The sequence below is a fragment of the Mirounga leonina genome, unplaced genomic scaffold, assembly GCF_011800145.1.
Source record: "Mirounga leonina isolate KUSES-001 unplaced genomic scaffold, KU_Mleo_1.0 Mir_91, whole genome shotgun sequence".
Classification (NCBI taxonomy): domain Eukaryota; kingdom Metazoa; phylum Chordata; class Mammalia; order Carnivora; family Phocidae; genus Mirounga; species Mirounga leonina.
Window position 1 is genome coordinate 21,658,038 of NW_023270839.1, and position 14,874 is coordinate 21,672,911.

Below are 14,874 nucleotides of genomic sequence, written 5' to 3' on the forward strand. Positions count from 1 at the left end.
GGCCGGGGGAGCGCAGGCCGAGCGCCCCGCCGCCCGGAATTAGCAACCGTCAGGGAGCTGCGGTGGCGCCGGGTCCAGCCTCCGGTGTTGGCCTTTTTTTAGCTCGTCGGTCCGCCGACTGGCTTCGGCTGCCGAGCCCAGCCCCGTCCGCCGCAGGAGGCACCAGTGCTTCAGGGGCGGGAGGAGCAGCGACTTCTGACGAAGCAAGCTTAATAGCACGGGAAATGCGCATTGCTGGATGACAGAGGGAAGGCGTGAGCACAATCGCAGGGTGAAATTCGTCGGTATGCACGGACTCAGGCCCCTCATTTTGCAGTGAACGAAACCAACTGAAGTTTAAGCGGCTTCTTCAGGCAACACCGGGTTTGAGACTGGGGAAACCCAAGTCTGGAATCCAGGTTCTCTCTCCCCCGGGGTGCTGCGCTTTCCACCCACAAGCCCGTTAGGTGTTTGGGGGAATACTAGACGTTTCAAATAGTCGTTGGCCATGTGTCCTGGCTTGAGAAACTCAATCATGGCAATAGAGACAGAAGTGGGCCAGGAATAAGGGACGACTACAGACTCGTCTTCCCTGCCCTGTCATGTATTTAAAATTTTATTTCAATTTGATTAGGGTACATTTGTTAGAAAAGTAGTAGCCGAACAGTGCAAAACTAGAGAACTCAGTTTAACGTTTAAATACCTCGGAGGAAAGGGAGCAGAGAGATTTGAATATTTCATTTTGTACCTACAAAATATGTAATTATTTATTTTTAATGAGCTGACGTTTTAATTCTGGTGTCTCAAACTTGTTTTCCAAAGTTCACTGATAGAAGGCACCAGACAAGCAGGATGGCATGGTAGAAAGAGCCCTGGAGAGGGAATTGGGAGAACCGGGTGTTAGTCTTGACTCTATTATAGACTACTATGTGTCTTCTTGAGTTGCAACCTTCTTATCCTCAAAGAGAGAACACTTGCATTTATTGTCCCTAGCACACAGGGTCGTCGGGGGGCCAAAAGGAGAGACTGTACATGCGGAATGTGGTGTGGCACTAGGAGCTATATGAATATGAGGTAATATTTTACCAGTTCTAACAATAAGGAGGCCTCCAAATGTGACAATAGGGTGAAAGGAGTAAGTCTAGGTCCATATCTTAGCTCTGCTACTAACTTGCTTTGTGACCTGGAATCAAATTCCTCCTCCTTTCTAATGAAGGCATCTGGGTTTAGTGAAGGCTTTGGCTAACATTTCTCAGAATTTATAAAGTACCTCTCCCAAGAATTAAATGCAGCCACCTCTAAGGTCTAATTTTCTAATGTACTTAGGGTGGTCTACTCCTCCTCAATAAAGGAATTTAAGAATACAGTAAGTACACCTAACAAATGGTATTGACATTATTCTGTACCATGTCTGTCTGAGATCTGAGGACACCCTCATATCATTCATTAAAGACACTTTTAATTTTCCAGATATAAGAATTGGAAGTGCCTGGAAATAATGAGGCCAGGGTGTCATTAAATTTTACATAAAGAAAGGCTCATATTATAGCCATAGAACATACCCTTATCTTCTGGAAGGCAGGGTGGATAGAGCCACCCAAACCAGTCCTACTGCTATAAAAGCAAATCAAAGCACTTTCCTCAATCCCTTTTTCTTTCTTGTGTATGGATATATGTATTTTTTTTTTTTTTGGTTGTCAAATGATCCTTTATTGAAATATTTTCCTCTGTAGTTAACTAGCTGGGCATTCCACCACGCCACGGTTGATGTCATCTATGATGTATGAGGGTGGTGACCAGCAACATTACAGTCGCCAGGCTATCAACATTACAGCCGCTGACTGGGTAGTCCCCAGGATCTCTTTAATGGTTCGAGAGAGTTCTCTGGCTAAAGATCGGTGTCGCATCTGTCGGGCAATATTGACAATATCATCAAAAGTAATATTTCCGCTGTGCTTAATGTTTTTCTGCTTCTTTCTGTCTCTTGGTCGTTCCTTGAGGGCTTTGATAATCAGGGCAGAGGCAGAAGGTACCACTTCAATCTCGGCCTGTCTGTTCTGAATGGTCAGTTTCACCGTAATCCTGAGACCCTTCCAATCACCGGTTGCCGTGGCGATGTCATCACCAACCTTTTTTGGAGACAGACCCAGCGGGCCGATCTTCGGGGCCAGGGCAGACGTGGCACCGACTTCGCCAGTGGTGCACCTCAGGTACACGACTTTGATCTCGCTGGGGTCGAACTTAGGCGGCATGGCCGAGGTGGCTGGTGTCGGATGAACCCGGATTCGGGACGACCGAAGACAGTTGCACCTTTGCTTCCTCCAAGTCGAAAGCCAAAAGCTATATGTATTGTTCTTGAAAAAAATTCTGTAACAATTTTTAGATTGACTTCATCAGTTGGAAGCACAAGCCTTCTCTGGTTTGTCTTATACTGTCTGTCCAACTCTGCAAAGTGTCGACAGTAATACCTGGCAACTCCTTGGTGTTTGTGCTGCTTTTTTTCAGAAGAAGAGGAATAGACTGTGACTCTTGCCTTGTTCTCCCTCACTGGCAATAGGTTAGTGTAACACCAATAACTTTGATCAAACCAATAATTTTAGCATCTTGGTGGTCTCATAATTAATGGTTATGCATAACCATTATTATTCACTACTATTCATGTCTAATAGTAGTATACTTTTGTAGGTTAATCTAGGGGCATAATTTAGGGTCATGTGGGGGTAAAAGCACAAGGAATAGAAAATTCATCAGAAGCATGGCAAATTATTCCGCTTTCTGATTTCTCCCTCATCACTGTTGCTTTGGGGACATGCTCAACTCTACCTGGTTCCACCCGACAAAGTACAGAGTTTGTGAAATGTGTCCTGAGATTAAAAAACCCAAAAAGCTAGTAAAGTCTTTGGGTCAACACCAATGAACAACAAAAGAGCCTATTGTAAGAATTCGTTATTTCATTGTCATGGTTGACATCAGAATCTCTGCACAGGAAGCAATAGTAATGTGTTCCTAGAACTTAAGAGATACAGATACTCGGGACGCCTGGGTGGCTCAGTTGGTTGAGCATCTGCCTTAGGCTCGGGTCATGATCCCGGGGTCCTGGGATCCAGTCCTTGCTCACCGGGGAGCCTGCTTCTCCCTCTGCCTGCTGCTCGCCCTGCTTGTGCGTTCTCTCTCTCTCTCTCTGACAAATAAATAAAATAAAATCTTAAAAAAAAAAAAAGAAGAGATACAGATACTCTGTGAAACTAGTAACACACACATGGGATGAAATCAGCTATTTTCAGAAGTCACCCATTCTAAGAGACATTTGTACTTATAGTTTAGGGGACAGGATATCTCTCAAATTAAATCAGAAAAAGATGTTCAAACAGAGTGACTACAGTATATTCTCATGACTAGAATGTAATTAAATAAAGATGCAATTTTTAAAAAGTATTATTTGGGGATGCCTGTCTGCCTCAGTCAGTAGAGATGAGACTCTTGATCTTGGGGTTGTGAGTTTGAGCCCCAAACTAGATATAGAGATTACTTAAAAAACTTTTTTTAGAGAGGGGAGGGGTGGGGGGGGAGAGGGAGAGAGAGAATCTTAAGCAGGCTCCATGCCTAGTGTGGAACAGGTCTCCATCTCATGACCCTGAGATCATGACCTGAGCCAAAATAAAGAGCCAGATGCTCAAGCAACTGAAACACCCAGGTACTCCCCCCAAAACAAACCCCACTTTTTTTTTAAGTTAAAAAAAAAAAGGTAGGATTTGGATTGCATTAATAAATTGTCTCTGGAAGGATATACAAGACAGTGATAACAGAAGTTGTGCCTGGGGCAAGGACCTGGGTGACTGTAGGACAGGGGCAAAAGGGAGATTTTTTGCTGCATACCCTATTGTACTTTTCAATTTTGAACACTTGAATGAATTGCCTGTTAAGCAAATAAATATTTAAAAGACTGCATTTACAGAGGTATGATTGCCAAAATAGAGTTTTTAAAAAGGAAGCCAGAGTGCACAGTTTGTCAGACTGTAGTCATCCAGCTCTAGCTAAGGATGGAATCAGAATATTTTGGTCCCTGAAAATGTGATACCTATTGAGGACAAGAATAATTTCATGGGTTTTGATGGAATATCCTTCTAGAATATTCACCTCCCCCGGCTGCTTAGTTCACTAAGCAACCTTGTCATTTCTGGAAAGCTACATGGGGAAAGGTTTCACACTTCAGGCTGAGCACAAGTGAAAGATAGAGCTGGAGAGGGGGAGCCCACATTGTAGACTTCTACATCAGTATTCTAGCTTATCCTTCAGAGTCTGGTGAGTTTGGTAGGTGAAGCTCAGTCCCTGCTCTCTAAGTATCTTCCCCTTCTTAATGTTCTCCTTTTCCTGCCTGCCTAGTCAATTCTGGGTAAACGGATGAAATCTGGTTTCTGGACCTGAAATTCTATGGGACTGGCTTGCTCCCACAATACTGTGTTCTCCTAATGCTCAGTACCTATCATACTGCTCTGGAATTGCCTACTTCTCTGTTTGTTTCTTGCTGGGCTATTGGCTCCAAAAGGGCAGGGAGCCTGTTTCATCTGCCACTGTATCCTGAGCACAGTGCCTGTCACAACACAGGTCCTTGATCAATCTCAGTGAAGGAGGTGCTGCTCTGGGAGCCCGGAGTTGAATAACCGGACCTCTGTCTTTGCTGTCTATCTTGCAGTCTTTAATTTCAACATCTTTATGTCTCTGGAAATCCTCTCACATAACTTTAATCTCCCCACGATTCAGATGATTTCCAGGAGTTCTAGCACCACTTTCTGTCCTGGGTACCTGACCTACATTGTCAAGTACCTGCAGGTCAGAATGTTAGCCTAGGAGCTCTGATACCAATTTGCCGCTATACATGGGGCAAGTCGCTCCTCTTCACTTAGCCTGGGATTTCTCATCTGAAATTAAAGGCACTGGTTACTAGATAATCTCTGTGGTTGCTTCCAGCTCTAAAAATGCTGTTACTACCCTGGGATTTTCTCAGCACCTCAAACTCAGTCTGCCTCCAGTGGAACTCACACCAGCCCTTCCTCCTATAAAGAGTTCTGTCCTTTTCTAATCATTTAGGCTTGAAACTCTCTAGACATCTTTGCCTCCTCCCCCTAATTTAGTCCTCCATATCCACTGAATTGCAAAATCTAATGAAGGTAGCTTCTGCACAGTCCTCTTACAGACCCTTTTAGGACTTTTATTGTCAACATTTGGGTCATTACTTGTCAGCATGTCTCAGAAATAGATTCTTTTACAGACAACAATTGCAAAACAATAGCACCTACTAAGTTAAATCCAGCTTTTTCCCAAGTATTTAAAATAATCTCAGCTTAAGTCAACACTCAAACCCATCTGGCTTTAAGAATATTGAAGAAGAAACATCCAGTCTGCTCCAAAAGAATCTTCTTATTTCTTTTACTTCCATCTTCTGATAGCCTTCTGGAACTTAAAAGAAGTAAACACTATTCACTTTTAGGTCCTAACTAAACTTAAACTAAAAGGCAAAGGTCATCGCTATCTGGTCATGTCTTGATACCATGAGTATATGGCAGGTAACTTTTATTAATGGAAAAACAACTGCATCTGTTCCAGTCTCACCCCAGTCTCTTATTTATTTATCTATTTATTTGGGGGAGAGAGAGAGAGAGAGAACACGAGCAGGAGGGATAGGGAGGAGGAGTGGGAGAAGCAGGCTCCCCGCTAAGCAGGGGGCCCGATGCGGGGCTCAATCCCAGGACCCTGGGATCATGACCTGAGCTGAAGGCAGACACTTAACCGACTGAGCTACCCAGGTGCCCTTCACTGCAGTCTTAAAAAAAAAAAAAATAACAGCTTTGTTGAGATATAATTCACAGAGCATAAAGTTCACTCTTTTAAAGAGTACAAGGTCAGTGGTTTTTCATATATTCCCAGAGTTGTGCATCTATCACTGCTAACTCCAGTACATTTTCATTGTGCCAACAAGAAATCCTGTCCGCATTAGCAAACACTTCTCCTTCTTCCCCCTCCCAACCCCTGGCAAACACTAATCTACTTTTTAATCTGTTGATTTGCCTATTCTGGGCATTTGATATACGTGGAACCATACAATATGTGGTCTTTTGTGTCTGGCTTCTTTTGCCTAGAATATTTTTAAGTTTCATCCATTGTAGCATGTATCAGTACTTCATTCTTTTTTAAGGCCAAGGCATATTCCCTCATATAGATATACCACATTTTGTTTATCTATTCATCAGTTGATGGACATTTGTATTGTTTTGGCTATTATGAATAATACTGTTATTCATGTACAAATTTTCATATAGATGTAGGTTTTCATGTCTTGTGGATATTGCTGCAACATATGATAACTCCATGTTTAACATTCTGAGGAACTGGCAAACCATTTTCCGAAGCAGCTGCACCAGTTTTGCATTCCTAGCAGCAATATAGCAAGGGTTCCAGTTTCTCCTCACCAACACTTATGTGTCCACCTTTTTGATTATGTGCATCCTAGTGGGTGTGATGTAGTATCTCATTGTGGGCTTAATTTGTATTTTCCTAATAACTAATGATGTTGATAATCTTTTTATGTGCTTATTGGCCATTTGTACACCTTTGGAACACCTATCTTAGAACAAGTCAAAACTGAAATACCTTTATTTAGGGAGGAACTGATGCCCATTTACAGGAACTAACATCCTTCCTTCAGATGAGGCAAAATTAATAGTTGCTTACAAATACAAAGAGAAATACTTCTTTAAATACATTGTATGAGGGACACCTGGGTGGCTCATTCAGTTAAGCATCTGCCTTCTGCTCAGGTCATGATCCCAGGGTCCTGGGATCGAGCCCTGCCTCAGGCTCCTTGCTCAATGGGGAGCCTGCTTCTCCCTCTGCCTCTGCCCCACCCCCTGCTTGTGCTCTCTCCCTCTCTCTCTCTGACAAATAAAGTCTTAAAAATAAGCAAACAAACAAACAAATAAATAAATAAATTGTATAAGATTGGGGTTAAAAACACCCTTTTATCTTTTAAAAAATTATAAAAGATAACCTTACAGCTAAATGAGAGGAAATTTCATTTTTAGAGTAGATAAATAAGCAGTAAATACAGCTCACTCCTAAAAAATTAAACAGTGGGCTTGAAAGAGACATTATCACCAATATTACTATCCTTTGGAGGAGCATTTGAGATTTGCTTAGAAGTTAGTAGATAATGCAACAGATCTACTGTTTTGAAAAAGGTAAAGTTACTGTAATATAAATAAACCCGTATAGAGAAACTCAGTTTACATAGAAGATAAAGTATATGTATATGGGGGGGGGGTCTCTCATACTGCTATGCCCCTAATTGTGCTCAATTAAGATTTGTTGACTTTAATTAATTTTATAATCACTTTCACTCTACTTAACCATCATAGCTACTATTTACTGAGTGCTTACCATGTGCCAGATAAGAGCTTCATCTATGTTATCTCATTGACTCATCTACGAGGAGGTATTCTTAAGTAATAATCTCATGTAGGTGAAAAAACTGAGCCAAAGTCTGTCAAACAACTGTCCAGTTTCTGACAGAGCCAAATTCAAGCCCAGGCCTCTCAGACTTTGAAGGCTGTGCCCTTAACTTCCATACCTCTTGGCTTTCTCACAATTCTCAGGGAGTATCTATTCCACGACACAGGTTATACAACTACTTCCAATATTAGATACTCTCCTGCAAGGTTCAGGTATCACATGCTGCCATTTATGCTTCAGGATATCTCTGAGTATTTCTTCTGGGAGCTATTTATCAGTTAATTGCCCTTCTTAGGATAACACTGTACCTATAAAGATTGTGTGGTAATGAGTCTTTGACAAATTGCACATCTGTAGGTCAGCCAGAGCATAGGAAGAGTCCTCTAAACAAGTGCAGAAATGGCTTCAATGCTTTCTTGATAACTCTAAGGAGGCAAGAGAAGGTGTTTGAGCGCAAGCGTAGCTGATGCCTCCTGCTCTGCAGTCAAGGAAGGGAAAACATCGGGAAGGGGAAGATGCTCCAGAAGGCTCTATCCTGTTGGGATTGTCCTGGCAATAGGCTACTTATTCATCCCTACTTGAGTCCAACCTTCAGACTTTTAGCAGGGGCTTAAATAGCTGCACTCACCCTGCTGAAAAAAACTATGCCTTACCTTTCCCCCTCAGTTGGCATTTCCCTTTCCTAACCCAACAGCCAGTAACACTGGCAGCACTGGCCAAGGGTGGCCACAGCATGCTGGCGCCTAAGAGGGAGGAATGCATATTGGCCAATTCCAGAAATGATGTTAATGAATCACCATCACTATGTTACATAGCGTCGGAGCCATGAAGATTCCTTTGCCCACCAAGAGTTCCTGGTTTTGCAGAAAATATGCTTTGGATGCTTCAGTGGGGGGAAGACAGCTGTCACTGGACCCTCCCCCTTATCTCATGCTTTCAGCCCAAATTCCTCTCCCAGTATTTTTCAACCCTCTTCTTCAGTCTGACTCCCTATTTTCATTTCTGGCCTGTATTCTCAAAACAAAACAAAACCCAAAACAAAAACAAATGAAAACACTATGAAATAAGAAACAGATTGAATGATTAACAACTAGAGAATGATTAAAGAAATTGCAACACAGGGTGCCTGGGTGGCTCAGTCGTTGAGCGTCTGCCTTCGGCTCAGGTCATGATCCCAGGGTCCTGGGATCAAGCCCCAGCAGGAAGCCCGCTTCTCCCACTCCCCCTGCTTGTGTTCCCTCTCTCGCTGTGTCTCTCTCTGTCCTATAATAAATAAATAAAATCTTAAAAAAAAAAAAAAGAAATTGCTACACAGCATTTGGCTCTTAAGTGATTAAGCACATTTTTCTTAATGAATATTCTTAAATGATGAATACATTTAGGGCTTAGAATACATAAATTTCATCATAGGATGAAAGATGCAGCCACTAAGAAGAATGTTTACAAAGAGTTGTTTTTTTTTTAAGATTTTATTTATTTGAGACAGAGAGAGAGGGGGCACAAGCAGGGAGGAGGGTCAGAGGGAGAAGTAGGCTCCCCATTGAGCAGGGAGCTTGTCATGGGGCTCAATCCCAGGACCCTGAGATCATGACCTGAGCCGAAGGCAGACGCTTAACCAACTGAGCCACCCAAGTGCCCCTACAAAGAGTTTTAATAACCTAGGACAATTCTTATGACATAACATTAAGAGAAAAAGAATAGAATATGAGATTGTCCATATAGTATTCTCTTAACCATGTTGAATATCTATGCATATGAAATCCTGGAAAGAAACTCACTAAATGGTAGCCATCTTTGGACAGAGATATAATGGGTATTCTTTATATTCTTCTTAATACTTCTCTGCAACTTGTGCAGTTTTCTTTATAAGCCATTATTACTTTATAATCAGAAAAAAAAAACAAATGCCAATTTTTTTTTTTTTTTAAGAAGCAAAGGGTTCTGTGTATACTCAGAAAGAACTGTCTTATTGTCACAAATGTTTTCCCTTGTGGCTCTGCCCCAAAGAAACTGTAGACACTGTTCTGGGAGAAAACCTCCCACAGCCACCTGGCTCCTCTCATGTGTAACCGCAGGGATCTGGCAGGACGGGGAGATTAGTGTGGGAAGGCACTTCTGTCTGTCGTGCACTTTGCTCGTCTCTATCAGGTCTGTACTTGTTATTTCACTCCTATCTGTCTCACTTGTGGCTGATAAAGAATTTTCCAGAATTATGGCCCCCAGCAAAAGGCACTTTTCCACTTGGGCCCTGGGAAAAAGAGAACTCATGTTTGCCAATTTTCTGTACCCGGCTGCAGTAGTCCTACTGGGCTTGGGCAACATTCCCAGCAGAAAACACTCATCCACACCCCTCAAGACCATTAAGTGGCAAAACGTGCCCCACAGTCATGTTTTCCTCACTAAAGAAAGGTCTGCCGAGGTAGAAAATTCAGAATTTGCAGGTGTAGGGTCAAAGTAGGAACAAATTTTGAACTTTTGCTTCGGAACCCTAAATTTCTGTTTCAACCGTGCTGTTCAGAATTTAAAAGCCCAACTATATACAGGCTTCCCCCACTATCCCAAGGTTTGCATGATACCACTTTGCTTTCACAAAAGATCTACTACATTAGTACCTGTTTTCATTAACAGAAAGAAATCTGAAAAGGATTTTCCCATTTAGGAAAAGGTAATTGCTTCTTTGCTTTACACCATTTCGCTTTTTGAAAATGTTTCACGGGGACGCTGTGCTTCCCCAGATGGCGGGGGAAACCTGTATTCGGACAGACTTGCAAGGCCTGAGCCACAGGTATTCAGCTGTAAGATGGAAATAGAGTGCTGTCCGAAGCATGAATTTTTTATGAAGGCCTGATTTAGAAATGACAGAATATGACAGCCAATGCATGGCCTTTTCTAGAAAGTTATGTTCATGTGACAGCAATGAAGGCTCAGGGGACAGATTTCATGCGTAGCCACCTGCATTCCCAAGAGAGTGCATCTGCAACGTAGAGACACTTGTGCGTTTCTGGCCCAGCTCTGTGGCAACCAAATTTCTGATGTGGCAGCCAATTTATGGCTGGGAAAATCCAGTAATCCCAAATTTTCATACACAGCCAGTTAACATCTAGGACCGATTCCTCGCTGGCTCTGGTTAGACCATGTAGTAATGTGTCATGGTCTTCCTCATTGCTAGGTCCCGCAGCTCCTCTAGCCTGCGCGGGCAGAGAGAAGTGGTTCCTCCCTGCGCGCGGCTCACCGCGATCCCGCCTCCTTTACAGTGCTTACCACATGGCTCTAACAGCTTGTTTACAGACAGATCTGTCTCTTCCACCAGACTCAGACCTCTGGAGGGCAAGCTCTATAGCCCTTATACCCAGCACACTGATTGCCGCTTAATAAATGTTTGTGGGATTAATTACCTAATAAAAATGTTCATTTTAGCTCCTCCTTCTACTATAAAGCTTTGACTGTACTTTGTGAATAATCCATATCTATTCAAAGTTCTTTGCAGCGCTAGAGGAAAGCTTTGCCCTGTCCCAGGAGCTCCCTGACCTCATAAAGCCCTGTCAAGAGCCAGACTACAAAGTTTGCTATGTGGGGTTCCCTGAGTATTTGCTTCTCTATGGACCAGAAGCATCGGTATCACATGAGAGGTTGTTAGAAATGTAGAATGTCTAGGGCGCCTGGATGGCTCAGGTGGTTAAGCGTCCGACTCTTCTTTTTCTTTTAAAGATCTTATTTATTTGACACACAGAGAGAGAGAGCAAGCACAAGCAGGGGAAGAGGCAGAGGGAGAGGGAGAAGGCTCCTGGCTGAACAGGGAGCCCCATCTGGGGCTCGATCCCAGGACTCTGGCATCATGACCTGAGCCGAAGGCAGACACTTAACCAACTGAGCCACCTAGACACCCCGCGTCCGACTCTTGATTTCAGCTCAGGTCATGATCTCAGGGTTGTGAGATTGGGCCCTGAGATCAGTGGAGAGTCTGCTCGTCTCCCTCTGTCCCTCCTCCCTCGCACCCCGCCCTCTCTCTCTCAAATAAACAAATCTTAAAACAAAACAAAAAAAAGAAATGTAGAATCTCAGGCCTGAATCAATCTTCCTTTTAACAACCTCCCTGAGTGATTTGTATGTGCAATCCTGAATGCTTTTGTGTGAACAGCTGTTGCTTATCTCTGATCTAGAAGTAAGGTTGCAACTATTACACCCTGACATAAAATCTTAGGTTGAAAACAAGAAGTCTTTGGTTATTTGGGAACATAGCTTCATTAATATGTCTTATACTTAGTAACTTGAGTTGAAAGAAACTGTAGAGGTCATCAAGTTCAACCATCACCGTTGTTGTGAATTTCAGTATAATGATCAACTTTTGTAAAAAGGTTGAATTGTGTTTCAGGATATTCTGTTCAAGAAAGTGAAAGCATTTCACTTTTAGAAAGGCAGCCATAAGAATGGGACAAATTCGTATATTAAAAAAAACTTTTGGGATGCCTGGGTGGTTCAGTCGGTTAAGTGTCTGCCTTCGGCTCAGGTCATGATCCCAGGGTCCTGGGATCAAACCCCACATCGGGCTCTCCTCTTGGCAGCGAGTCTGCTTCTCCCTCTCTGGAGCTCTGTGATCTCTCTCGCTTTCATGCTCTCTCAAATAAATAAATAAAATCTTAAAAATCAGTAAAAATAAAAAAATAAAAAACTTCTGGTGATTAAAGGAATAAACTTCAGTTATCTGGATATCTTCTAATATAAGCCAAAGGAAGGAAAGAATTGTTTCTTAAGAAAACTGCTTTTGGGGCGCCTGGGTGGCTCAGTTGGTTAAGCAACTGGCTTCGGCTCAGGTCATGATCCTGGAGTCCCGGGATTGAGTCCCACATCGGGCTCCCTGCTCAGCAGGGAGTCTGCTTCTCCTTCTGACCCTCCCCCATCTCATGCTCTCTCTATCTCATTCTCTCTCTCAAATAAGTAAAAAAATAAAATAAAATCTTTAAAAAAAAAAAAAAGAAAACTGCTTTTGAAGTAAACATTTCCTCAACTCTGTGGTTCCTTTGATGTTGAAAAGAAGTACCCAGACTACATCAAAAAGATAATAACTTAGTTTAATGTAGAGATCAGTTTTATGGAAAGAAGTTCCACTTCTAGAACTTGGGGCTTCTTACCCTACAGTTGCACTTGAGGGTGTTAGTGAAGCACTCACACACATTTTATATGATTGCTTCTATTGTTTTCTCACAAACAGGAAGTAGGTTTGTCTGTCCTTCAAGTTCTAAGCCACAGCAACCAAACCCTCAGCTGCTTTCAGATGAAGCTGATGTGACATACAAAATCTATTTATTTAAGTATACAAGGAATTTGTGATTCTTGAGTGTAGAGTCCTCGTTAGGGCAACTCACGAAGGGTTTCTTTTTTTCTTTTTTTTACGAAGGGTTTCTTGACTGTGAGAAGTCTTCCATGTTGTTGTGTGTGTGTGACATACAACACAACACACTGTCAGAGGTAGTTCTAGTTGGAAGTGCAGTGCTGAGGAAATGCAGGCTGACCTGGAGACCTGACTTCTAGCCCCGGCTCAACTGTTCACCACTTGCATAACTAACTACTTGGACACGTCACTTAACCTCTCCAGGCCTCACTACTTAATCTCAAGGTTTCTTTGAAGTCCTGGTTTTTCACCACTTCATTCTGCTATCTCAGAAAGATACTTTGCATGCATTTCAAAACAATGCTTCTCCCTGTTTAATCCCAATGCCATTAATAAAGCTGGTTCTGCCGACTTTGTGCCTAACCTTTGAGCAAAGTAGCAGCCGGAACGTTATCATACATTACGTAATCATCGGAGGAAAAATAGCTGAGGTTTTGACCTCATTTCTTGAGTAGATGTATTTGTGGTTGTGAGCTAGCCAGTCTTTAGTTAATATTATACAGAGTTTTTGCTAAATGCTCCTTTTCCCCAGATAATGAGTAAAAATAAAAGTTTATAGCATTAATAATTACCAGTTGATAAGATTCTGAATTCACCATAACAAATGTTATATTAGAGTTGATTTTAGGGGGAAAAAAAACAAAACTCCGGTTTCACGGGCCTGATTGTAAATGGTAAAGAGAAAAACTGCTGCCTGAAGAATTCCGGCTTGGGAAACAGGCGTCTAAGACAGTGGCAGGCACAGTGGCAGAGCGGGAGGAAGTGAGCCCTAGCAGTAAGGAGCACGAGCTCTGAGCCACACGTCCAGGTCCGAAGCCCGACTCTACCACTTACCAGCTGCGGGACCTTGCGAAGCTACTGAACCCCCTCGGTATCTCAACTTTCCTGAATGTAATAGGCCTAATCCTAATATATAACTCACAGAGTTGTTATGATTAAATGAATACAGGTGGTCCCCTTAGGATGTTTGGACTTAGGATTTTCCAACATTGTGATGGTGGATGGTATGAAAGCAAGATGCGTTCCGTAGAAACCACACTTCGAATTTTGAATTTCGATCTTTTCCCAGGATAGTAATATGTGGTACGATTCTCTCCCGTGATTCCAGGCAGCAGCAGGGAGCCCCAGCTCCGTCAACCACACAGTCACGAGGGTAGACAACCCACACACTCACAACCATTCTTCTGTATGTCACGTTCTGTATGGTATTCAGTAAATTCCATGAGATATTCAACACTTTATAAAAATAGGCTTTGTGTTAGATGATTTTGCCCAACTGTAGGCTAATGTAAGTGTTCTCACATTGAAGTCTAAGTGATGATGTCTGGTAGGTTAGGTATCTAAAATTCATTTTCTACTTATGACATTTTCAACTTACAGTGGTGTATCAGATGTGACCCCATCATAAGCTGAAGAAGATCTGTACATGTAAGCACTTACAACACCACTCACTACAAATTAGCTATCACGATCGTTATTATTAGGAACTGAAATGGGACAGGAAGGCAAGCTTGGTCACATTAGGAAAGAAAAAGATGTTGAAAAAAAAGATGTTGAGAGCAATTTCAGAAATGGGGAAGATAGTACTTTCCACATCTGCTTCCTACATTAAGTATTCTCTGTACATGACTATAACACTCTTGTATACAATTCTTTATTTGCACACGTGTGTGTATGTATAGTACTTCAAAGTGACTTCATATATATCGTTTGCTTATCAGCAATCTAGGGAGGTAAAGTCCCTTATGCAAACTAGCAAATAGTGCTGAGTCTCACCGAATGTGGCTAAGGCGAGCATAGGATGGACCCTGTGAGCACCAAAGCACAATGCAGGAGAACCCAGCAGGCCATCCATTTCAGTCTAGAGTCCGAAGAGTATTGCTGGGCTCTTAACATGTCACTGGAGATATAATATGGGGCTATTTCATTCCCTAAGATGACCTCATCATACATTTTCTGAAAGCATTATATTTGATCATCTTCATATCTCCACATTCACC

General features: G+C 42.4%; 1 protein-coding gene across 1 annotated transcript; it reads right to left on the bottom strand.

Moving 5' to 3' along the window:
• Positions 1-992: 992 nt before the first annotated feature.
• On the bottom strand, positions 993-2,612 carry LOC118002937 (60S ribosomal protein L12-like). The gene has a single exon (XM_034993546.1). It carries the CDS (start codon positions 2,229-2,231, stop codon positions 1,785-1,787), a length of 447 nt encoding a protein of 148 aa, XP_034849437.1. The 5' UTR covers positions 2,232-2,612; the 3' UTR covers positions 993-1,784.
• Positions 2,613-14,874: the final 12,262 nt, after the last annotated feature.